Source organism: Cynocephalus volans, chromosome 2 (assembly GCF_027409185.1).
Source record: "Cynocephalus volans isolate mCynVol1 chromosome 2, mCynVol1.pri, whole genome shotgun sequence".
NCBI lineage: Eukaryota > Metazoa > Chordata > Mammalia > Dermoptera > Cynocephalidae > Cynocephalus > Cynocephalus volans.
Window position 1 is genome coordinate 129,005,169 of NC_084461.1, and position 26,818 is coordinate 129,031,986.

Sequence of the window (26,818 nt, forward strand, 5' to 3'; positions counted from 1 at the left end):
GAGTCAGAACCTGGGAAGGACAATGGCTTACGTGCTTTAGTGACATTTAGTGCCCAGTGCAGGTGCTAACTAAAATTAACATCTCTTGTCCCATCACCAGTACTTTGGGTAAAGTGGTTTGGCATAGCAAGTCATGTAACAGTTCTTTCAGCCTCCCAGACATCCCTCATGAATGGATGGTAGTAGAAAAATGGTGTGTGTGTGTGTGTGTGTGTGTGTGTGTGTGTGTGTGTGTGTGTGTGTGTGTGTGTGTGTGTGAGAGAGAGAGAGAGAGAGAGACAGAGAGAGAGAGAGAGAGAATGCAACTTACCAAAACTCGGGGGGAGGGTGCAAGCACAAAAGTCACCTCTACAACCTGCTTTATATGGCTGGGCTGCAATAGCAAATTCAGACAAATAATAAAGTCTTCATCAAGGGAGTGTGTAAAGAAAGAACAACAGTAGAGACAGTAGCAGGGGGAATCATTTATTTTCATTCTGTTTCAATGGAAAGAAGAAAAACAATCTTTCTACTAAGAAGGGTTCGAGAGGAAGGAGTGGGAGAGTGAGAAGTTATCTTGCTTTTTCAAACCAGGGCATCTTTAGTTGAAGGGACTGCGCAGAGTTCATAGAGTTGGGAGGTCCTCATCTTGAGTTCCCGGGCCACCTGACAGATGGAAAAAGGCCAACAGCAGTGCACCGCCAGCCAATCCTCACACAGTGTTCCCTAGGGCAAGACCAGGATCTCTGTTCTGCAGAAATCGCACAGGTTCTTTTCCATTACCCGGGGACCTGTACAACATTACCTGCTGGCCCATCCTGCTCACTGCTTCCAAGATCCACCAACATCTTTAAGTCAATGCTCAGGGACACAGGGTTGCCCAAGTGCCAAGCAGCTCAATTGCTAATCAAAACCTGCAATTCAGAGCTCTGACCTTAGGACTTTTAATATAAGCCTCATACTTGAAACCACTGATTTCTCTGTCTTGGTTTTTTCTCTTAGAATCTAATATTTATAATGATCTTCTTTATTTCTTTGGAGTAGATAATGAGTGCACACATGGTCCAAAACTCCCACAGTAAGAAGGGATAGGAGGTAAAAACTGAATCCCCCTCTCCAGCTGTCCCCAGCCATCCAATCACCTGCTTGGGGGGGCAACTGTTGTTACCAGTTTCTTGTGTACACTTCCAGATAAATTCTGTGTCTACATAAGCATCTACATATACAGTCTTTTTATGTAAATGGTTGCATACTTCTGTACCTTGCTTTTTTTCCCCCACTTAAAAATATATCATAGGTATCGTTCCACAGAATTATGTAAAGAGAGGCCTTTTTTTTTTTTTAACTGTCCACATCTTAATATGGATGACCTACCTCTCTCCAACCGTTCTTGCATCTCAGTGTCAGCTGTGCTGGAAATTAACTATCTGTCTCATTGAAAGGCTCCCAGGGAACCCCCAGAGTGAAAGCTGCATATGTCACGTAAGACTGTATTTTAAGTCAGACCTCCCAAACACATCCTCCAAATCTGGTGTAATTCCACCTGTCATCTTCTCTTGATGTAATGAGACAAAGAGACAGAAGTGTGGTTTTATTTCTATAGATGGAAGGGAATGTGTGATCGTTTAGGGAGTAAGACTAATCATAGCTATATCCTACTATTACTCTTCATCAAAGCACAGCTCAAGGAACACAATTCAGCCAGTGGATTGGGTAAATCTATTGACGAACAATCCACATTATAACGTCCCCGTAGAAATCCCCTTTGCAATATGGCATTTTAGCTGACTTATGCTCCATGGTAAAGAGTGAAATCAGAAATCTCCCTTTCCCAAAATTTTCTACTAAGTGTGGTATTTTTAAACATCCTTGCCCACACTCTTTTCTTTTCTTTTCTTTTCTTTTCTATCCTGAAAATCACAGGTTTGGAAGGCATCCACGTTCTCATATAGATCCAGGTTCATATATACTTTCAAACACACTTACCCGTATTTTATGTCTCTCTCTGGTGCCAATTCTCAGTGCAAGTGTGGACCCAGGTAACAAGGGCCAAAAAAGACACTCTCCATAATGCCTGGCAATGTCACATTCAAGACACATTGGACAAAATAAACCGCAGAAACCTATCAACAATCACATAAAAGAAAGTCAAGGTTCTCATGTTCTTGGAGTAACTTCACATCTCATTGAGCATTTACAACCCTATGCCATCAATTTAATGCTGCATTTTCTCCCTGCAATCCAGGACTGAGAATGAATTCTCAAAATTCAGTGTTTGAAAATTGCCATAACTGAGCCACATCAAAATTGTCTTCTTTTGTTAAACACTGGCAATACCGAACTTAATACAATTCTGTTAGCATTGACTATGGTAATTGCTTTTTCCTGTCAAGAGAAAAGTGTTGAATAATTTTTTACACTTGAATCATAACTATTGCTTCTATTATGTTCATCTAGTTTCAATATCTAAAATAGATACAGTGTATGGGATACTTTTGAATAACAGATATCTTTTCTATAAATGTGATTAAAAGCTCTTTTAGGCACACGATTCTTCCTCCTTATCAGTGCTTTATTCTACTTCTCAGACCAGAAGGTTATTCTAATTTTTGTTAGTTTAATGGAGCCCCTGACATCTGCCAGTTTTAATCTGCAAACTATTAGGACCTTGGTTCTTTTAACATCAACTAGAAAACAGTTTGTCATTTATTAGTTCATTCATTTTTAACTACTGATGTTTCCTACACGTTCTGCATGAATCTTCTAACACAGAGGTTCTATTCTAAACATGTTCTGGGTCACAGACCCTTTTGAGAATATGATGATAGCTATGAACTCACTCCACAAGGGAAAATAACCATGCACACAGACATGCAAAGTTGTGCATTCAATTTCACAGCGTTCGTGGATCCACTGAAAACTATTAATGCACCATAGATTAAGAACCCCCATTATAGAATTAAAATGTTATGTCATCTAGCATTGCAAAAGATGACGACCCTAACAACAACAAAAAAAATGCAAATAATTAGAACTATGAAACAGAGTAATTACCAAGCTCATCGTAATCTTCAGAAAATGTACTCAATAAATATTTTTTCATTGAGGCCTAAATTATATACTTGAAAATACAGAGGTCGTAAGTGTTCAGTTTTGACAATCATATTCACCCAAGCAACCAAATACGTAGAACATTCCCCTCACCCCAGAGTTCCTTTTGCTCCTTTCCAGTCAGTTCCAACTCTCCCATTCCCCACTCCAGGGGCAACCACTGTTCTGATTTCTATTCCCATAGATGAGTTTTGCCTCTTCTCAGACTTCATATAAGTGGAATTATGTTTGTTTTTGTACCTGGATTCTTTTGTTTAAAATTATGTTTTCTGAGATTCATCTGTGTTGCTATGTGAATCTATAGTTTGTTCTTTTTATCGTTGAGTAGTATTCCATCATATGAATATTCCACAAAATTGTGTATTCCATTCCCTCATTAATAAACATTTGGTTATTCTATTTTTTGCTATTATGAATTAGACTGCTATGAATGCTCATGTATAAGTCTGTGTGGACATATGTTTTTATTTCACGTGGATGGATTTCTGAAAGTGGTATTGCTAGGTCATGAAGTAGATATATGTTTAACTTTACAAGAAATGACAAACAGTTCTCCAAAGTATTTGTACAATTTTACACTCTCAGCAGCGATGTACAAGAGTTTTAGATGTTCCACATCCTCACCAACATTTGCTATTGTTAGTCTTTTTTATTTTAGCCATTCTAGTGAGTGTGAAGTGGTAGTCACCGTAGCCACTTAGTGCATCAGACATAAAGGTTCACATATCCTGACACCAGCACACTGGAAGAACTTCCTGTCAATGGCTTGTCTCTGCCAACCCCACCCTCCCCAGCAGCGAGCTCTGCAAAGTCCCACTTCCAAATTCATTGACAAAGAGGCAAAAAGCAAGGAATGCTGTTTTATCTTGGAACCTCCAAAGAATGTTCCAGAACTCTAGACTTCCTTAACTCCTCTTAGTGGGTGAAGTAACACACATGCACAAAGAGCCTGAGGGCTGGAGGGAGGGGGATCGGAGTAGCTTATCTTCGAGGGGCAGGACATCTATTTCATCCATTCAGGAATCACTAAATCATCTACTGTGGGCATCACTTGCCCAAAGCAAACTCTGACAAATAAGTCTGGAATATTTTACTCTGCATTAAAAAAATTCCAGGGAGATCAGCAGGCCCCACCCAGCACTTACAACTGGTATGAACGGCTTAGAGGACAGCAAATGACTCGGTAAACTTACAGAGTACAGAGTGGTCACACTGTATGCAAATTTGAATTAGGGGAATTTGAAATCAATGGCACATTAAAAATCAATAAACTCTCATTTTATGCCTGGATTACAAAATAGTGTAAAACCTTGTAAATAAAAAAATTAATAAAAACTTGCATAAGTGTAAAGCTGGCAAACTAAATGAAAAATAGTGTTTACACAATTGCCCCAGCTGCACCACTTTAATAAGGAGGAATGCCCACCATCCTTAGTAAGCATATTGTAAAAAAATTGTTGTTTATGTGGATTGGAACTCCTGCACCACGCTTTTATGACGCATATGCCGTTTTAAAATACACATGCTATTATTTTTATTTTTTATCATTTTTGTCATATAGCCATGTTATCTAAGTGCTCACTAGGAGGTGATACTAGATGCTGAAGGAAACACACCCAGAATTCAATTACTTTGAAGCAGAAGTCAGGTGTGACTTTAAAAAGCACTATGAAGGACAAATCTTTTATTATATAATAGCTAATATTTAAACAGAGTTCACTATGTGTGAAGCCCTGCTAAAAACACTTTGCATATATGAACTCATTTAATCTTTGTGCCAATCCTATAAAATAGGTACTCTTATTATCCCCATTTTACAAATGAGGAAACTGATGCTCAAAAGATTTAAGTAGAAAACAAACAGTAAATCAGAAAGCAAGGAACAAAAGACACCTAAGACAACCAAACAACCAATAAAATGCTAGGAATAAATCAACACCTTTCAATAACAACTCTTAATGTAAAAGGCTTAAATTCCCCAATTAAAAGACACAGGCTGGCTGACTGGATCAAAAAGCAGGACCCAACTATATGCTGCCTACAGGAGACCCACCTCACCCATAAAGATTCACACAGACTAAGAGTGAAAGGATGGAAAAAGATTTACCATGCAAACAGAAAATGAGCTGGAGTAGCTATTCTTATATCTGACAAAATAGACTTTAAACTAAAAACCATAAAAAGAGACACTACTTAATGATAAAAGGACTGATCCATCAGGAAGACATAACAATCATAAATATGTATGCACCCAATGTTGGAGCAGCCAGATTTATAAAACAAACTCTATTAGACCTAAAGAAGGAAATAGACACTAATACCATAATAGCAGGGGACCTGAACACCCCACTGTCAATATTAGACAGATCATCTAGGCAAAGAATCAGTAGAGAAACACAAGATCTAAACAAGACTCTAGACCAATTGGAATTGGCAGATATCTACAGAACATTCCACCCAACAACCTCAGAATATTCATTCTTCTCAGCAGCACATGGATCATTCTCCAGGATAGATCACATATTAGGTCACAAATCAAGTCTCAATAAATTCAAAAAAATTGGAATTATCCCATGTATCTTCTCAGACCACAATGGATTAAAACTAGAAATTAATAACAAACGAAACTCTGGAAAATATACAAACACATGGAAATTAAACAGCATTCTACTTAATGACATATGGGTCCAAGAAGAAATCAAGCAGGAAATCAAAAAATTTCTTGAAACTAATGAAAACAATGATACATCATACCAAAACCTGTGGGATACTGCAAAAGCAGTATTGAGGGGAAAATTTATTGCATTAAACGCTCACTTCAGAAGAATAGAAAGATGGCAAGTGAACAACCTAACACTTCACCTTAAAGAACTAGAGAAACAAGAACAATCCAAACCTAAAGTTAGCAGACGGAAAGAAATCATTAAGATCAGAGCAGAACTGAATGAAATTGAAAACCAAAAAACAATTCAAAAGATCAACGAATCAAAAAGTTGGTTTTTTGAAAAGATAAATAAAATTGACAAACCATTAGCATGGCTAACAAAAAAAAGAAGAGAGAAGACTCAAATAACAAAAATTAGAAATGAAAAAGGCGATATTACAACTGATTCATCTGAAATACAAGGAATCATTCGAGACTACTATAAACAACTATACGCCAACAAATTTGAAAATCTGGAGGAAATGGATAAATTTCTGGACACACACAAGCTCCCAAAACTGAACCGTGAAGATGTAGAAAATTTGAACAGACCAATAACAATAAAGGAGATTGAAGCTGTTATCAGGAGGCTCCCAACAAAGAAAAGCCCAGGACCAGATGGATTCACAGCAGAATTTTACCAAACATTCAAAGACGAATTGACACCGATTCTTTACAAACTATTCCAAAAGATTGAAACGGGCGCAAATCTCCCAAACTCATTCTATGAAGCAAACATCATCCTGATACCAAAACCAGGTAAAGATATAACCAAAAAAGAAAACTACAGGCCAATATCCTTGATGAATATAGATGCAAAAATCCTCACTAAATTACTAGCAAACAGAATACAGCAACACATACGTAAAATTATTCATCACGATCAAGTGGGATTCATCCCAGGGATGCAAGGTTGGTTCAACATATGCAAATCAATAAATGTGATACACCATATTAATAAACTCAAACACAAGGACCATATGATCATCTCTATAGATGCTGAAAAAGCATTTGATAAAATTCAGCACTCATTCATGACAAAGACCCTCTATAAGTTAGGTATAGAGGGAAAGTATCTCAACATAATTAAAGCCATATATGCCAAACCCACAGCCAATATCATCCTGAATGGGGAAAAGCTGAAAGCTTTTCCTTTAAGAACAGGCACTAGACAAGGATGCCCACTCTCACCACTCCTATTCAACATAGTTTTGGAAGTACTAGCCAGAGCAATCAGAGAAGAGAAGGAAATAAAGGGCATCCAGATTGGAAAAGATGAAGTCAAACTGTCCCTGTTTGCAGATGACATGATCCTATATATCGAACAGCCTAAAACCTCTACAAAAAAACTGCTGGAATTGATAAATGATTTCAGCACAGTAGCAGGATACAAAATCAACACACAAAAATCAGTAGCATTTCTTTTCTCCAATAGTGAACATGCAGAAAGAGAAATCAAGAAAGCCTGCCCATTTACAATAGCCACCAAAAAAATAAAATACGTAGGAATTGAGTTAACCAAGGAGGTGAAAAATCTCTATAATGAGAACTACAAACCACTGCTGAGAGAAATTAGAGAGGAAACAAGAAGATGGAAAGATATCCCATGCTCTTGGATTGGAAGAATCAACATAGTGAAAATGTCCATACTACCCAAAGTGATATACAAATTCAATGCAATCCCCATCAAAATTCCAAAGACATTTTTCTCAGAAATGGAAAAAGCTATCCAGACATTTATATGGAACAATAAAAGACCACGCATAGCCAAAGCAATGCTGAGCACAAAAAATAAAGCTGGAGGCATAACACTACCTGACTTTAAGCTATACTACAAAGCTATAATAACCAAAACAGTATGGTACTGGCATAAAAACAGACACACTGACCAATGGAATAGAATAGAGAATCCAGAAATCAACCCACACACTTACTGTCAGCTGATCTTTGACAAAGGCACCAAGCCTATTCAGTGGCGAAGGGACTGCCTCTTCAGCAAATGGTGCTGGGATAACTGGATATCCATATGCAGGAGAATGAAACTAGATCCATACCTCTCGCCGTATACTAAAATCAACTCAAAATGGATTAAGGATTTAAATATACACCCTGAAACAATAAAACTTCTTAAAGAAAACATAGGAGAAACACTTCAGGAAATAGGACTGGGCACAGACTTCATGAATACGACCCCAAAAGCACGGGCAACCAAAGGAAAAATAAACAAATGGGATTATATCAAACTAAAAAGCTTCTGCACAGCAAAAGAAACAATTAAAAGAGTTAAAAGACAACCAACAGAGTGGGAGAAAATATTTGCAAAATATATATCTGACAAAGGATTAATATCCAGAATATATAAGGAACTCAAACAACTGTACAAGAAGAAAACAAGCAACCCAATTAAAAAATGGGCAAAAGAGCTAAGTAGGCATTTCTCTAAGGAAGATATACAAATGGCCAACAGACATATGAAAAAATGCTCAACATCACTCAGCATCCAGGAAATGCAAATCAAAACCACACTGAGATACCATCTAACCCCAGTTAGGATGGCTAAAATCCAAAAGACTATGAACGATAAATGCTGGCGAGGCTGCGGAGAAAAAGGAACTCTCATACATAGTTGGTGGGACTGCAAAATGGTGCAGCCTCTATGGAAAATGGTATGGAGGTTCCTCAAACAATTGCAGATAGATCTACCATACGACCCAGCTATCCCACTGTTGGGAATATACCCAGAGGAATGGAAATCATCAAGTCGAAGGTATACCTGTTCCCCAATGTTTATCGCAGCACTCTTTACAATAGCCAAGAGTTGGAACCAGCCCAAATGCCCATCATCGGATGAGTGGATACGGAAAATGTGGTACATCTACACAATGGAATACTACTCAGCTATAAAAACGAATGAAATACTGCCATTTGCAACAACATGGATGGACCTTGAGAGAATTATATTAAGTGAAACAAGTCAGGCACAGAAAGAGAAATACCACATGTTCTCACTTATTGGTGGGAGCTAAAAATTAATATATAAATTCACACACACACACACACACACACACACACACACACACACACACACACACACACAAACCGGGGGGGGGGAAGAAGATATAACAACCACAATTATTTGAAGTTGATACGACAAGCAAACAGAAAGGACATTGTTGGGGGGGAGGGGGGAGGGAGAAGGGAGGGAGGTTTTGGTGATGGGGAGCAATAATCAGCCACAATGTATATCGACAAAATAAAATTTAAAAAAAAAAAAAAAAACCTTATCTTTCTATACAAGGGTACTTGAAAATGTTCATGGAAAAATAGAATTAAAATATGAATATTTCCATGAAAAAAAAAAAAAAAAAAAAAGATTTAAGTAATTTGCCCAGGTTCATACAATTATTAGTGACAGGAAGAGGCCAGATTTGAACTCAGGTAGACTGGACCCAAAGTCTTAATTATTACACATATGTCCAAATTTTTCTAAGTTTGTTAATATCATATGTTGTAGGCAGCCATAGTGAAATAGGTACTCCACACACAGATGGAAGTGGAAATTGGCATAGTCACTTTGGAAGACAACTTTGCTAAATCTATTAAAATTGAAAATCCTCTAGGACCCAGTAAATCCATTTATCAGTATCTACCCTAGAGTAATACTTACACATGCATACAGAGGTGGGTACAAGGATAGTCACTGCAGCATCATTTGTAACTTGACATTGAAAACAACATAAATGTATATTAATAAAGTGCCAATAAGCTACAGGTATAATGGTATAACCATATTGTGAAATAACTAAGAACGCAGTGAAAGATCAATTAAGTACCAATAGAGTTAAATCTCTCTAAGACATATTTTGAAGTAAAAAATCAAATTGCATATTGATATATATAGCATAACACCTCTTATGCTTTGTTTAAAGAGTTACAAAGCAATAGTACATGTTAAGTATATATGTAAATACAGAGAAAAAGATCTGGAAGGAAACTTTCCAAATTGATTTTTAAAAAAAGAGAGAACATGGTTCCCTTTTCTGTAATATTTCATTTTCTTACCAGGTGGACATATTCACATGTTATTAGTGAAATAAAAATTGTTTTCTTTTTCTTTTAAAGGAGCTCAGGTTCAAAAGGGATTTGAGCCACAAATTCAGCCTCTTGCTCTCACACCTAAAGACCTGGTGGTTATATAAACACCCGCAGCCTAGATGATCCTGGCCTGTTTTCTGAGATGAGCTCCACCCTCAGGAGTGGAATGTGGTTCATTATTCATTCCTCTAATTCATAGCAGAGCCAAGATAAAGAGAAGCCTACACAAAACCAGAGTGTGGAGACCCAGAGAGTAGAAGTAGGAAAGGTGGGTGGAAATTGCAGTGAGGGAAATTTCAGATCAATTATTACAAACAGGCAGAAATCTCTAACAATAAAAGATCCTCACAAAATGAAAGGGACACACATACACTGCCAGTGGGAACGTAAATTAGTACAACTTTCAAACAGAAAGCCATTTGGCAACATTTTTCAAGATTTAAACTGGCACATACTATTTGACCAGCAGATCTATTCCTCAGCAATTATCCATCAGATACGCTCACACACATGCAAAATGACATCTGTACAAGGATATTCACATTGCATTGGTTTGAATAGCAAAAAGTCTGGAAACCACATAAAGATTCACCAATAGGAATTTGGGGATAGATAAACTATGGTACATTCGTACAATGAAATCTTTGCAGCAATTTAAGAAACTAGCTCCAGATGTGCTGATATGGTCTGACTACTTAGATACATTGTTAAATTAAAACAAAACAAAGGTGCAGAACAATGTGTGTTTACAATTCTACCATTTGTGTAAATTATACACACACACATAAGCAAAAAAATCTGGAAGGTTGGATATCAAAATATTAACAATAGTTATCTCCAAGGGCTGGGATTATAGGATACTGCTTTTTTCTTTTATGGTCTTTTGTATTTTTCTTTTCTATAATGACATGATACTTTTACATTTTTATTTAAAAATTTTTTATAACCTTGTAAGTACACATACTATATCTGGACTCAGGTAATAGTAGTTGCCTCTAGAGAGAAAAACTGGGTAGACAGAGAGCAAGGAGTAACTATTTGCTCAATATACAAAAGGCATAGGTACTTTTGAATCAGCATTGTGTGCATGGTAACCTATTCAAAATAATATTTTTTGAGCACTAAGCTGGCTGCAAAGGAGATGAACCCTTCTTTCTGGAAGTGTTCAGAAAACTGAGCCTGTCAGGTCTTTGCCAGGCATGCTGCAGAAAGCATTTAGGCAAACAGGTGAGGGGCCAGACCAGCTGACCCCAATATCCCTTCTAACTCTGAGGCTGTATGATTCTTTCAATGAAGTATAAGAAAGAAAGAAGCAAGTGAGACTACAGGTTAAAATCTATTCACTTATGTGTCCTTCAAAAAATATTTTTAAGTGCGTCCTATGGACCAGGTGCTCTGCTAGGCACCAGAGCAGTGATCAAGATAACTGTGGTTCCTGAGTTCAGGGAGTCCACAGTTCACCTGAGATACAGTGTGGGGACGAATCCCAGTCTGATGCTTTGTGCCTCCTTTCTCTTCCAGAAAACCAAAGAAAACCCTGGCTCAACTTCTTCTGCCTACCTTGGGCATCTGACAGTTCCCAGTAAACACCAAGCTCTTTACTGCCTGGTGCTTATAGTGCCCTCCCCAGGGAAGTTGTTTGAGTGGCTGGCTCTTTCATGCCTTTCATGTATCAGCTAAAGTCAGCTCCTTGGAGAGGCCATCATTTACCCTATCCACTGTAATTTTCTTTCATAACACCTGTTTATTTCCTTCATGGTGTTTATCACAACTACAATTATTTAGTTTATTGGTTTGTTTGTTGTCCATCTCCTCTAAGAAATCGTCTCTATCTTATCCACTATTATGTCTGTGACATCTATAATGTTCCTATACATAGGTCAGAAGCTCAGTAAGTATTGGTTGAATTCTAGACCAGTGTTGATTATACTCTTCACATAAGCCTTCTCTGGGGCAGCATTAAACATTCCCACAGCCGGACTACCCAGTCTTTTACTCATGATGACTTTTATCCACAATGCTATTTAGCAGCCACTTATTCCACCTTGGCTTCTTCTTCACATCTGAGCTCTCAGCTACCCTATCCTCAAAGGACACAGAGACACCCACTTGCTAATCCCAGTGCAATGTAAATTCAGATGAAAGCACAGAGGTGAGAAGAGGGAGGCAGTTAAAAAAATATAATCACGATAAAATGAAGAAGCAAAATGTCAAACAGAAATGGAAAGCACTGCTGTTCATAATGTATCCTTTGCTTAATGGGTGGCAAATTGTCACAATAATTCTCAGCATTTGATAGAAAATGTCCCAGGGTGGGAATATGCCATGGAACAGTCATGAGAAGAAGCTCTCCTTTTGTTCCCAAGTCTGTCACAACTATTTTCACAGTGATTTACTTGAAATGAAACGTTGTGGATGAAACAATCCACAATTAAAAGTCTTTTTAAACAAGGAGGAGTGCACACTTCAGCAACACATGTATAAAATTAGAACGATACAGAGAAGATCAGCTTGGCCCCTGTGCAAGGATGACAGACAATTCGTGAAGCATTCCATATTTTTTTAGCAAGAAATTGGCAAAGGGCCACAAAAAATGATTATGGGGAGGGGTCAAGATGGCAGAGTAGTCGGTTCCCGGTGTTGCTCTTTCCCACAGAGCAACCAGTTTGCAGCTGTTGAGGAGCAGCGACAGAGGATCTGAAATCTGTGCTAGAATACACAGGAGCCGCCCACTGCGGGACCCCAGTTGAGGTTGCTCCCCATTTCCTAAAGAGACTTTAGAGCTTTAGAGGTTTTGGGCCCACAAGCCCTGAGCCTCCTGGCCAGAGAAGGCAGGCGAGGCCTGGGTGGGACTTCTGGCACAGGCCATCCATCTCCGTGAGTGACCTGAGAGGCTCTGGGATCCTAAGCCTCAAGTCAGAGGAGCTGGGGAACGCAGGCAGGGTGGGACTTCTCGCACAGGATGTCTGTCTCCATGAGTGACCTGAGAGGCACAGGCTTCCAAGCCCCAAGCCTGACAAGCCGGTGAAGGCAGGTGTGGTGGGACTTCTGGTCCAGCCTAGTTTCTGCTGTCCAGAAGCAGCAGATCCTTCAGGATCCAAGCCATACATCAGGGTGAAACGAGTGAACTGTGATACCCCTGGCCACAATGACAAAACACCAAAGAAACCAGAAATATGAAAAACCAAGAAAGTACATTGCCACCAAAGGAAATTAATAACTTACAAGTACCAGATCGTATAGAACAGGAAGTCTTTGAAATGACAGACAAGGAATTTAGAGTAATTATTCTAAGGAAACTAAATGAGAGACAAGAAAACTCAGTGAAATAACACGATGAAATGAGAAAAAAACACAGGATCTGAAAGAAGAAATGTACAAAGAAATCAATGCCTTGAAAAAGAATGTAGCAGAGTTTATGGAGCTGAAGGATTCATTCAATGAAATAAAAAATACAACAGAGAGTTTACCCAGCAGACTTGAGCAAGCAGAAGAGAGAATCTCTGACCTTGAAGACAGGCTGTTAGAATTATCACAGGCAGAACAGAAAAAAGAAAAAATAATTTTTAAAAAATGAAGAAAATTTAAGAGAGACAATTGACAACCTTAAGTGCTCAAATATCCGAACCATGGGTATTCCACAAAGGGAGGAAAATAGAAATGACATTGAAAACATACTCAATGAGATAATAGTAGAAAACTTCCCAAGTATAGGGAAACTCAAAGATCCCCAGATTCAGGAAGCCCAAAGATCACCAAACAGATTCAACTCAAAAAGATCCTCTCCAAGACATGTGATAATCAAACTGACAAAAATCAAAGACAAAGAGAGTATCTTAAAAGCTGCAAGAGAGAAGCAGCAGGTCACCTATAAGGGAGCCCCAATCAGAATAACATCAGACTTTTCATCAGAAACTCTAAAAACCAGAAAAGAATGGGATGATATATTCAAAACACTAAAGGACAAAAATTGCCAGCCAAGTATACTTTACCCAGCAAGGCTATCCTTCCAAAATGAAGGACAAATAGTATATTTCTCAGACAAACAAAAACTGTGGGAGTTCACTACCACACGTACAGCCCTACAAGAAATTCTCAAGGAAGTACTGGATTTGATACCACAAAAACAACCATCACTACCATGAATACACCAGAAAGAACAATACCTACCAACGAAACAAAAATGCTAACAAAAGAGAGAAAATATAGTTTATCTATCACCCCAAGAAACCAATAAATACAGAAGATAAACAGAAAATTTGAAAGAAAGGAACAAAATATACCTAAGACATCTAAACAAATATCAGTATAATGCTGGGAGTAAATCAACACCTTTCAATAATAACTCTGAATGTAAAGGGACTAAATTCCGCATTCAAAAGACACAGACTGACTGACTGGATTAAAAAGATGGGCCCAACAATATGCTGTCTTCAGGAGACTCACTTGACCTGTAAAGACACACATAGACTAAGAATGATGAAAGGAAGGAAAAAGATATATCATGCAAGTAGAAATGAAAAACGAGCTGGAGTAGCTATTCTTATATCAGATAAAATAGACTTTAAAGCAAAAACCATTGAAAGAGATAAAGGTGGCCAATATATAATGATAAAAGGATCTATCCATCAAGAAGACATAACAATCATAAATATATATGCACCTAATGTTGGAGCAGCCAGACTTACAAAGCAAACACGATTAGATCTAAAGAAAGAAATAGACACCAACACCATGATAGTGGTGGACCTGAACACCCCACTCTCATCATTGTACAGATCATCTAGGCAAAAATCAACAGAGACACACAAGATCTAAACAATACTTTAGACCAATTGGATTTGGCAGATATCTACAGAACATTCCATCCAACAACCTCAGAATATTCACTCTTCTCATCAGCACATGGAACATTCTCCAGATAGACCACATGTTAGGTCACAAAGCAAGTCTTAACAAATTTTTTTTAAATGGAATTATTCCATGTATTTTTTCTGATCACAATGGATTAAAATTAGAAATCAATAATAAACAAAACTCTGAAAACTATACAAACTCATGGAAATTAAACAACATTCTACTTAATGACATGTGGGTCCAAGAAGAAATTAAACAGGAAATCAAAAAATTTCTTGAAACTAATGAAAATAATGACACATCATACCAAAACCTGTGGGATACTGCAAAAGCAGTTTTAAGGGAGAAATTTATTGCATTAAATGCTTACTTCAGAAGACTGGAAAGATGGCAAATAAATAACCTAACACTTCACCTTAAAGATCTAGAAAAAGAAGAACAATCTAAACCTAAAGTTAATAGATGGAAAGAAATAATTAAGATCAGAGCAGAACTAAATGAAATAGAAACATGAAAAACAATACAAAGATCAATGAAACAAAAAGTTGGTTCTTTGAAAAGGTTAATAAAATCAACAAACCTTTATCAAGACTAACTAAGAAAAGACCCAAATAACAAAAATTAGAAATAAAAAAGGTGAAATTACAACTTACACCTCAGAAATACAAGAAATCATTAGAGACTGCTATATACAACTATATGCCAACAAATTTGAAAATCTAGAGGAAATGGATAAATTTCTGGATGCATACAAGCTACCAAAACTGAAGCAAGAAGACGTAGAAAATCTGAACAGACCAATTAACAATAAAAGAGACTGAAGCTGTTATCAGAAGGCTCCCAACAAAGAAAAGCCCAGGACCGGACAGGTTCACTGTAGAGTTCTACCAAATCTTCAAAGAGGAACTAATACCAATTCTCTACAAACTGTTCCAAAAGATTGAAACAGAGGCCATTTTCCCAAACTCATTCTATGAGGCAAATATCACCCTGATTCCAAAACCAGACAAAGATGCATCAAAAATAGAAAACTACAGGCCAATATCCTTGATGAATATAGATGCGAAAATCCTCAATAAAATACTAGCTAACAGAATTCAGCAACACATACAGAAAATTATACACGATGATCAAGTGGGACTCATACCAGGGATGCAAGGTTGGTTCAACATACATAAATCAATAAATGTGATACACCACGTTAATAAAAGCAAAGACAAAAACCACATGATCATCTCTATTGATGTTGAAAAGCATTTGACAAAATTCAACATCCTTTCATGATAAAGACTCTCTACAAGTTAGGCATAGATGGAAAGTATCTCAACATAATTAAAGCCATATACAATAAGCCCACTGCCACCATTATCCTGAATTGGGAAAAGCTGAAAGCTTTTCCCTTAAAAACAGGAACTAGACAAGGATGCCCACTCTCACCACTTGTATTCAACATAGTGTTGGATGTACTAGCCAGAGCAATCAGAGAAGAGAAGGAAATAAAGGGCATCCAGATTGGGAAATGAGGAAGTCAAGCTGTCCCTTTTTGCAGATGATATGATCCTATGTAATGAACAGCCTAAAGCTTCTATGAAAAAACTCCTAGAGTTGACAAAAGATTTCAGCAAAGTGGCAGGGTACAAAATCAAAACACAAAAATCAGTAGCATTTCTATATTCCACCAGGGAACATGCAGAAAAAGAAATCAAGAAAGCTATCTCATTTACATTAGCCACCAAAAAAACAAGATATTTAGGAATAAAGCTGACTGAACATGTGAAAAATCTCTGTGAAGAGAACTACAAACCACTGTTGAGATAAATTAAAGAGGACACAAGAAGATGGAAAGATATCCCATGCTCTTGGATTGGAAGAATTAACATTGTGAAAATATCCATATTACACAAAGTGATCTACAGATTCAATGCAATCCCCATCGAAATTCCAATGACATTTTTCTCTGAGATGGAAAAAGCTATCCAGACATTTATATGGAAAAAACAAAAGACCATGCATAGCTAAAGCAATCCTGAGCAAAAAAAAAATAAAGCTGGTGGCATAACACTACCTGACTTGAAACTATATTACAAAGCTATAATAACCAAAACAGCATGGTACTGGCATAAAAACAGACACACAGACCAGTGGAACAGAATTGAGAACCCAGAAATTAATCCATATGTCTACAGCCATCTGATCTTTGACAAAGGCAGCAAGTCTACATACTGGGGAAGAGACTGCCTTTTCAACAAATGGTGCTGGGAAAACTGGATAATCATATGTAGGAGAATGAAACTAGACCCATACCTTTCACCATATACCAAAATCAACTCAAAATGGATTAAAGAATTAAATATACATCTTGAAACAGTAAAACTCCTTAAAGAAAACATAGGGGAAACACTCCAGGAAGTAGGAGTTGGTACAGAATTCATGAATAGGACCCAAAAAGCACAGGCAACTAAAGGTAAAATAAACAAATAGGATTATATCAAACTAAAAAGCTTCTGCACAGCAAAAGAAACAATCAACAGAGTAAAAAAACAACCAACAGAGTGGGAGAAAATATTTGCAAAATATACATCTGGCAAAGGATTAATATCCAGAATATATGAGGAACTGAAACAACTTTACAACAAAAAAAGAAATAACCCAATTAAAAAATGGGCAAAGGAGCTGAACAGACATTTCTCAAGGGAAGATATATGAATGGCCAACAGATACATGAAAAAGTGCTCAATATCACTCAACATTCGGGGAATGTAAATCAAAACCACACTGAGAACCATCTTACTCCAGTTAGGAAAGCTAACATCCAAAAGACTGAGAATGATAACTGCTGGAGAGGTTGCAGAGAAAAAGGAACTCTCATCCACTGTTGTGGGGCTGCAAAATGGTGCAGCTTTTATGGAAAATGATATGGAGGTTCCTCAAACAATTACAGATAGATCTACCATACGACCCAGCTATCCCACTGCTGGGAATATACCAGAGGAATATTCCAGAGGAATGGAAATCATCATGCCAAAGGGATACCTGTACTCCAATGTTTATTGCAGCTCTATTTACAACAGCCAAGAGTTGGAACCAGCCCAAATGTCCATCATCTGATGAGTGGATAAGGAAACTGTGGCACATCTACACAATGGAGTACTACTCTACTATAAAAAGAATGAAATACTACCATTCGCAACAACATGGATGGACTTAGAGAAAATAATATTAAGTGAAACAAGTCAGGCACAGAAAGAGAAATACCACATTTTTTCACTTATTTGTGGAAGCTAAAAATTAATAAATAAATAAACACACAAACAAACAAAGGGTGGGGGGAAGAAGCCAGAGTAACCACAAAAATTCCTTGAACTATTTAAGCCAAGTGCACAAATACGATGTTGGGGGGTGGGGGAGAGAGAAATGGGTAAAGGGGCATGAAAATCAAGTACAATGCATTTTGAGAAGTAAAATAAAATTAAATCAAATTTTTAAAAAATCAAAAAAAAAAGAGAAAGAAATGTTAGAAATAAGAACAACAACAAAAAAAGATTACATAGTGTAAGGTTAAATATACTAATTTCCTAATTTGAGCATCACATATTGCATGCAGGTATTGATTCTCAACACGGTAACCCCACAGAAATGTTTCAATAAAATAAACAAGGAGGGAAAGAAATCCAAGATTCATAGAACTCATACTCCAATTGCATCCTTAGAATTCATACTCCAACTGCATCCTGCCGAAAATGAGCACACAAAATTATATCACCTTTAAATTTTCTTCTAAGACAATTAACTTACAGTCACTATGAGCAGGTGCATAATGGAAGCCCATCTAGGTAACAATTAGGAAAGAACATTTAAGATCACTTTGCACTCTATACCCATGGCCTCTCCTTCGCAATTCATGCCCAGTTGTAAAGATTACTGTATTTCTTCACACATCCTTCCTTCTCCTCTTAACACTAGAAGAGAACCTCAAATGGACAACCAGGGAATCCTTAGGAAACCCAGTGTGGTCAGTGTCTGAGCATTGATGTAGGTTGAGAGCAGAGCTGAGCAGTGAAGCAATGTTGAAGGCAAAGGGAATGGCTGAGGAATGAGCATTTCTGTGACCATCTTTTTAGGTGCTTTTGCGATTAGGTAGAAATCACTTTGCAGTGTCCAATCTGAGCCTCCTAATTCACTCTTTGCTCTTAATATGCTGAAAGATAATAAAAGTAACAATAATCTTAATAGCTAAGATTCATTGAGTGCATTGTAATGATATTTGTTGGGATTTTCCTGGTAACAGCACCCCAGTAGTAGATTTAGGACATTATCCCTTCATGATTGTGAGCAATATTGGTAGGACTGTCATTCAGAGTACCCTGGCCTGGCCAAGCAATAGTCACATGACCCAAGCTAGGCAAACTGAGCTGCTTCTGCTGAAACATCAATTCTCAGACAGGATGCCACAAAGACAAAAACACTTGGAGGTGACCAGACTATCAACAAGCTCCTGATAATAATGCATCTTGTCCCTTCCAGGCTTGGCTTTTAGCTGATTATTTGATTCTGAGCTACCCCACAGACTTCAAATGAAATCCAATGTTTGCTTTTGTATTAGTTTCCTAGGGCTTCCATAACAAAATACCACAAACTGGGCAGCTTAAAACAACAGAAATTATTCTCTCACTGGAGAATTCTGGAGGCTAGAAGTCTGAAATCAAGATGCTGACAGAGTTGCTTCCTTCTGTAGGGTCTGAGGGAGAACCTTCTCTCTGTCTCTTTCCTAACTTCTGGTGGTTGCTGGCAATCCTTGGTGTTCCTTGGTTTGTAGACGTATCACTCCAATCTCTGACTCTGTGTTCACATGGCCTTCTTCCTTGTATATCTGTGTCCAAATTTTCCTTTTCTTATAAAAACACAAGTCATTGAATTAAGGACCACCTTAATCCAGTATGACTTTAATTTGACTAAAATTCAAAGACCCTCTTGCCAAATAAGGTCACATTTTGAGATTTAAAGTTGACATGAATTTTAAAAGGGCATTATTCAACCTAGCACAGCTTGCAACCCAAAATCCCTAACTGGTCTAGTTATGCTCCAAACCAATGTTAAGGGTGGGTTCTATATAGATTATCTGCTTTAATCGTAACAATGCTTGAGGTGGGTACATTTATTGTCTTTATTTTAGAGGTGGAAAAATGAAAACCCAGAGAACTTGCTCAAAGTTACATGCCAGTAAGAGGCAGAGTTAAGATTCAAGGTGAGAGAGAAAAAAAAGATTCAAGGTGAGGTCTATGTCTGATACAAATCTGCTCTCTTAACCACTACGTTACATTCCAGGCTTGCCCTCATTGGAAGTGCATTGATATTTTTCAAACTCCCAACTGTAAGCTATGAAGGAAAAATAGTCCACTTATCAATTTGGGGCTAATTCTACACATCTCTGCATGGTTAATCTACCTTCTCTGAGCCTTGGTACTAGGTGACAACCAAAGTCATGGAAATAGCAGAGAACCATGAAGAATCCTGAGGGAACCAGAGAACAGCTGCTGTAATTGTCTAGTCATAAATTCATATGGGTAGCAGAGTCAGGAAGAGACCAGCTGAGCTCTGCACAGGCAAGTCTCCTGACTGAATGAGAACTTGCTCAGAGCTCTCTGGTTGATGCACCCTGAGGCTTTAGGACAAATTCAGATCTTCCCAGAAGGCTTCAGAGGATGAAGAGAGCCTTATTTTTCAAAAATATTAGACCCAGGGTCTGTTGGATTTTGAACTTAAGAGACTGACCCTCACCCATCAAATGATTCCCTTCCTCCTCCTCCAGGAGAGATTCTGTGACCCAATTGCTCCCTAGGGCAAGAGCATCAGGTCCTGGAAGGGGTCCTGACAAGTGTTACCAGAGATGGGTCAGAATGTCCTAAGGTAAAAATAGACTTGATATGCTTTGAATTTCAAACCCAGGGGGAAATCACATAGGTAGAGTACAGTGTTGTCTGTACCTCTTTAGAGCTGAACCAATGTCTGAAAAGATTTCAATCAACTAAAGGAGTTTCTTTTTGTGATTGTTCTTGTTGTTATAAGAGTAGTACATATTCTTCATGGAAATATTGGAAAGAAATAAGCAAAAAGAAAATAAAAATTATTCATTAGCCTACCATCTGGAGATATGTGCTGTAAACATTTGTATTTGTGTCCTTCCAGACACTTTTCTTAATATTTTCCCTCAAAAAAATGGTGTCTAATGTGCATAGTTTTGCAATCAGCTTCTTTAACCTAAAAATGTATCCAAAACATCTTTTCATCTCATTAAATGTTATTCTACAATATGATTTTCATGGCTGAATAATAATTTATTGTATGGATGCCCCCTGTTGAACATTTAGGTTGTTCCAGGTTTTTGCTGTATTGACCAGTGCTGCAAAATTTATTGTTTCTGCTAAATCTTTGCACATGATTTATTTCCTTAGACTAAACTTCTAAATATGTAATTACTGTGTCAAAAGCTACATAACACCTGAAGTTCTTTCTACATGCATTGCTAAACCATCCACCAGGAATTGTACCAATTTACACTCCCACCATTAGTGGATGAGGGAGTCTATTTTGTGTGTCTTTGCCAACAGTGGATCTTGTCATTTAAATAATCTTTGAAGGCACCACTTACTCAATGAAAGCATCCATATCACTAAAAACAAGAATTTTTCAGCCAAGGAGTGCATTTGAGTCACTAGAAGATTAGTACGGTTATTCTGAAACCATTTGATTTCTGTCCTTATGCCTAATGTAGCTTCTTCACTTACTGACGTCTTGGGAAAGAAAATGGTAAGGAGGAACAGAAATGAAGAGGAAAAACATACAAATTCTCCTATCTCTGCAGACATTGAAGAGGCCGGTGCTCCAATCCCTGCCAGTCTGGACAATCGCTGTGATTGTGGTGCTGCCACTGGCTCCCCGGACAGGCTGCTTCACCACCGTGCAGGCTGGTACATGGCTTCTGGAGAGTCAAAGATGAAAATTAACTTGGAAACAAAGAAGATGTTTCAGAACGATAACCATCAGGCCAAGACGGAGTGATAAAGAGGAGATAGGGACCCAATGGTGCCAAGAGGTTTGTAATTCATTGCCCAAGCTGACTTCACCTTCTCCACCTCTCCCTTCATCATACCATCTCCTCTGACTTTTTGCCCTGTCTTATTAATGGCATTATTATTCCAAATCCTGTTATTGCAAACTCAAACTCAATGTCTAGTCAATTCCTCAATGTTTCTCAGTGTTTCATAATAGTTAAATTCAAAAAATTGGAACCAAGAGGCCTCAGTTCAAATTGCAGCATGCCACTTCCTGGAGGCTTGATCTTTAAGTGGCTTGACCTCTCTGCTTCCCTCCCATTGGTTTTTATGAAAACACTACCTCATGGGGTTATTGTGGTGACTAAAGGACATATAATTAGTTTATAACAAGGTGTAACAAGGTGATCTGGAGGGAGCTGCACCCCAAGGGTTGTGAACCTTTGTTGAAGAGAGACTGACAAGGAATTGAGCTGAGTAGGCACACTGAAACCTGGACTAGGCTATTGAACCAGTGTCTGAAAAAATTTTGATCAATGAAGGGCGTTTCTTTTTGTGACTGCTTGTTATAAGAGTATCATTAACGAACAGGCAGTATAATTTAAGTGAGTAACCCAGACTTCAGAATATATCTTCAGATCAAGCAACTAAATGATTGTCCTGGTGGAACCATAAAGTATAACCTTGGGTTGATTTCCCGGAAATGAATGGATATTCCCATTGTCAATCATTCTGAATTAGGAAATGAGGCTTGTGGACTGGGCTTCAAAAGTGAGGTAAAGAAAAACTTCTTTCTCTTTCTTAGGCTGAAAGTCAGTTTTGCCTGAACTTCAACCATGAGGATATCTGGAGTGATTTCCCCTGTGAAGGGTAAGCTGCACCGGCCTCATGGAAGGAGTGGGTCAAGTGTGAGGTAGAGAGGCCCTAGAACGAGTCTGAGTCTGCACAGTTGATAATTATACTGTTTTATGCTTCTCTTTTGGCAAGCCTCATTAAGAGTTTACACATGGTCTCTGATGCTCTATGAAGAATGAAAGAAAGAGGCTGCCTCTTATTTGAGACAAAATAAACAAGAGACAGTAGTATTTCTTCCTTTAACAGTTGTTATTGGAGTGATAGTCACCAAAGTTTAGCACCTAGGACACATGGCCTGGAGGACAGAGTGGAACCTTCCTGACCACCCTTAAGGCAACACTTTGAGAGCATCTTGAAAACATTTGAGGGTCCCTTTGAGAATCTCCGATTTGGGGCAATAAAACCAATGGGATTTTGTCATATCATAATATAGTTATATTGTTCTTGTTAAGATCCACATCTCTTTTTCATCCCACCAATACAGCCCAAGTCCACACCTTCCTAAACATGACAGCATATTAGCTTATTAAAAAACAAATTCTCAAGCCTAACCCCAGACTAACTTCACAGGTCTCCAAAAATGAGGTACAGAAATCAGTACCATAACAAGGTTCCCAGGTAATTCTTAAGCAGTCATCCTGATACCATTATGAAAAATGATACCAGTGGATTTGGAGAACAACTGATGGTAACCGCTAAAGCTTCCAAGTCTCCCACTAGTTAGGTGGTGATGTCAATGAAACAGAGATGGCAAGGAAAACAGAATAGAAGGTAGGTTGGAAAGGGAGAGGATGCTGGAACATACCCAGTCTAAAGTGCCATTGAGACATTGAGGGGATACCTAACAGTCTGAAATGCTGCACCAGAGCTTGGAAGAGAGGATATCGTTGGGAGAGACCTGTCTAGAAATGTGATGTAGAGTTATAAAATATTACAAACCCTTTTATGCATGAGGTAATATAGACAATACCTAGGGTCTAAAGAGTTTTTCAAGAGGCTACATAAGCATTTGAGACCTGGAAAAAAGTACTGGCTCCGAAATATAAAAACTGCAAGATATAATTAGTGCTCAGTTAAACACAAAAATCCAGCATTGTGTCAATTTTATTGTCAAATTTAGAATTCACAAACATTTTATTGCATTTGAAAACAATTTATAGGTTCTCTTGTTCTATAATTTCCAGGTGTGAATGGTTGCTGAGAAGCAGCAGCCAGTCATAATTTTTTTTGGGGGGTGGGTCTGGCCAGTGTGGGGACCTGAACCCTTGACCTTGATGTTACCAACACTGTGTTCTAATCAACTGAGCTAACTGGACAGCACAGTCATTAATTAAATTACTCACAGCCAAAAGCAAAATTATGAAAACTCTTTTACTTATTGTACAGTAATATACATATATATATGGATAAAACATACGGTGAGGGTACATTTTAATGTTTGTTATGATGTGAGTTAAGGCCTATTGCTGTGGACCGAATCCCAAAATTCATACATTGAAGCCCTCGCTCCCAATGTGACTGTATTTGGAGACAGGGCTCTTAGGAGTTAATTAATGTTAAATGAGGTCACGGGGTGGGATCCTGGTTCAACAGGATTGGCGGCCTTATACAAAGAGGAAGAGACATCTCTCTCTCCACATGCACATACCGAGGAAAGGCCATGTGAGTGCACTGCAAGCCAGGAAGAAAGCCCTCACCAGAACCTGACCATGCTGGCACCCTGATCTCAAACTTCCAGGCTCCAGATCTGTGAGAAAATACATTTCTGTTGTTTAAGCCAACAGTCTATGGTATTCTGTTATGGCAGCCCAAGCAGACTAAGATACCTATGAAGATTTCACATTGGCCCTGAAGACACTATTTTATACATGTCTTCTTACTTCCTCTACCTCCATGTGAGCTCCTTGAGGTCAGGGGCACATGCCATTCCTTCCTGTATGCCCAGCATCCAGCACACTATGCTGGGTAGTGGGTGCATGATAAATATTGGTTGAATGGGATCAAATGGATTCACATGTCTCTTCTGTTCTGTTTGAGTACTTCTCAAATCTCACTATCAATTATGTGACCTTAACTGTGTTTCATTCTCTAGTAAAGGTACAATTCTCAGGTGTGTACTGGTGAAATAAAAGCAGAGGGTAGCCTAAAAGCTTTCCACATCCCTCCACACAATTTAAGGAATTTACCTCTATGTGATGGCCACAAATCAAGGCTTCCATCATTATGTTAAGAGCTTCAATCATCTCTGATTTTAATAGAGGAATTTCTTAGGGCCGAGTACCTAGATTAGATTTTTTCCCTGAAATGAACCATTTACTGTTTGCAGCCCTAGAGTAGAATTTTTTGCTTGTATCTCAGCATTATATGTGTAACCCCTTTTACTACGGTGTGGAAGTCTGTCTTCTATTTATTCCAAATCAAATAACTAAGAGGACAGCTTTTCTTTGATTAAAAAAAGAAAGTTTCATGTGTGTGTATTTGTGTGTTAGCCTAATTTTGAACTCAAGGAGAAATATATTATTGAGTTTCTTTTTTAATACTCTGAATCTTTGATGCTTTTTATATTAAAATATTTTAAATGACCTACATTGATTATGATATTTCGGTTCAATATTATTGTTCATGTGTCATAATTGAAATAAGCATAGCTACCTTTCACTAGCACCTTCTATGTTCCAGGCACTTAGTAGTTCCATCAAGAACTAAAAGATTATTTGGGGGCTGCTGATATCTTCTACTACACGTATCAGACTAACGTAATTATTGTAGCTTCCTAGACAGCCTTTCTGTAAACTACCCCAGGGAATCTTATGCCACCATGAAGAATAGGAATGAGTCTGGAAACAGTGAGTAAAACTGATGGCCACAGAGCTTTGCTAAATCAGAGAAGCTGTCTATTTACGTGAAATTTAACAAGTTCTTCATCTTGTGGTAAGAGCACAGATTTTAGATTCAGGCACACTACAGTTCAAACGTGGCTCAGCTACATTCTAGTTGTTTGACCTTAGGAAACACAACTTGTCACAGCCCTCAGCTCTGGTCTCCTCCTCTACAAAATTGGATTAAAAATATCCTACCTCCTCGGTTGCCATGAGTATTAAACAAAATCATGCAATTGGCACATAGTAGGCAGGCAGTCAATGGCAGCTATTGCTATTATTGTAACTTCAGGATCCTGTACACAACCTAGGGCATTCTGTATATTTTTCTGAGAAAGAAAGGAGGTAGGAGATCTGTGCCAGTTTCTCATTGCTGTATGTGCTACCCAAATGCCTTAAAATTCAGTCAGGGTGACCAACCATCCCAGTTTTCCCAGGACTAAGGGTTTTCCCAGGATGGGGAAATTTCAGTGCTAAAAGCAGGACAGGTCCCAGGCAAACCAAGATGGTTCACGACCCTAATCATCAGAAGCAGAGGGAGGCCTTAACTGGTGGGAGGAAAAAGGCTGACTCCAATTAATATTTGACCTGCACTTAGTGAGTAACAGTGTTGGAAGGATGAGATACATGCCCTTCCCCATTTTGACCTCACTCTATTCTATCCTCTTCCTCTTCAAGCAGCTAAGCACATTCCCCGCTGCATGTCCCCACATGCCTGGTGGTTGGGCCTGCAGGCCTTCACATCTTTCTCTTCCTTAATCAAAACTGCAGTACTAAGGATTCATTCCGCCTTCCACTCAGGCCGCCTTGCTTATTTTAAACTCTTAACTGAAGCCAAAACCCTTGAGTTTTGATTTCAAAAGAGTGGAAATTACTGGCAGTCACCAGAAAAAAAAAAAAAAAAAAAGTTTTACCTGGTCAAGGTTCAACAGTTCAAGAATAAAGAGACAATCTTTTCACCAGTCCAGCCCTTCACTTTTCACCAGCCAACCAAGGCCAGAAGGAACTAATCAGTTGCCCCCTTTTCAAGTACACATGGGAAAGAATAGCAACCACTTTCTTCCCAAGCCGTTTTCTTTTCCCTGGTCCCTAATACAAAGAGATTGATTTGACATTCCAGCTAAAGAGCAAATGCCGGGGAAAATTCATCCTACTGCCTACCTCAAGTTGGAAATAAACTGTTGTTCATCTTCAGATGATATGAATGAAAACAACAAAGGTGAGTGTATGTTAAGTAAGGAAATATCCTCCGGACACTTAGAGAAGTAACTTCTAAACCAATTCAT

At 38.2% G+C, this 26,818-nt stretch overlaps 1 protein-coding gene and 1 non-coding gene across 2 annotated transcripts; one reads left to right on the forward strand and one right to left on the reverse strand.

The window, feature by feature from the left end:
• Positions 1-564: 564 nt before the first annotated feature.
• Positions 565-26,818, reverse strand: PLAC8L1 (PLAC8 like 1). Its single transcript, XM_063084682.1, has 4 exons — positions 26,694-26,818; positions 21,589-21,725; positions 1,966-2,102; positions 565-705 (listed from the first exon to the last, which is right to left on the reverse strand). Exons 1-4 carry the CDS (start codon positions 26,816-26,818, stop codon positions 565-567), a joined length of 540 nt encoding a protein of 179 aa, XP_062940752.1.
• LOC134371317 (U6 spliceosomal RNA) lies at positions 12,347-12,451 on the forward strand. The gene has a single exon (XR_010022756.1). It is a non-coding gene; the product is annotated as a U6 spliceosomal RNA (small nuclear RNA).

Coding starts and splice junctions, on each gene's coding strand:
- PLAC8L1 (XM_063084682.1), bottom strand. CDS start 26,818: ATGAATTGGTTTAGAAGTTACTTCTCTAAGTGTCCGGAGGATATTTCC. Junction 21,726..26,693: donor CAGTTTATTTCCAACTTGAG/GTAGGCAGTAGG, acceptor TTGACTCTCCAG/AAGCCATGTACCAGCCTGCA. Junction 706..1,965: donor GAGAGAGACATAAAATACGG/GTAAGTGTGTTT, acceptor GTCTTGCCCTAG/GGAACACTGTGTGAGGATTG.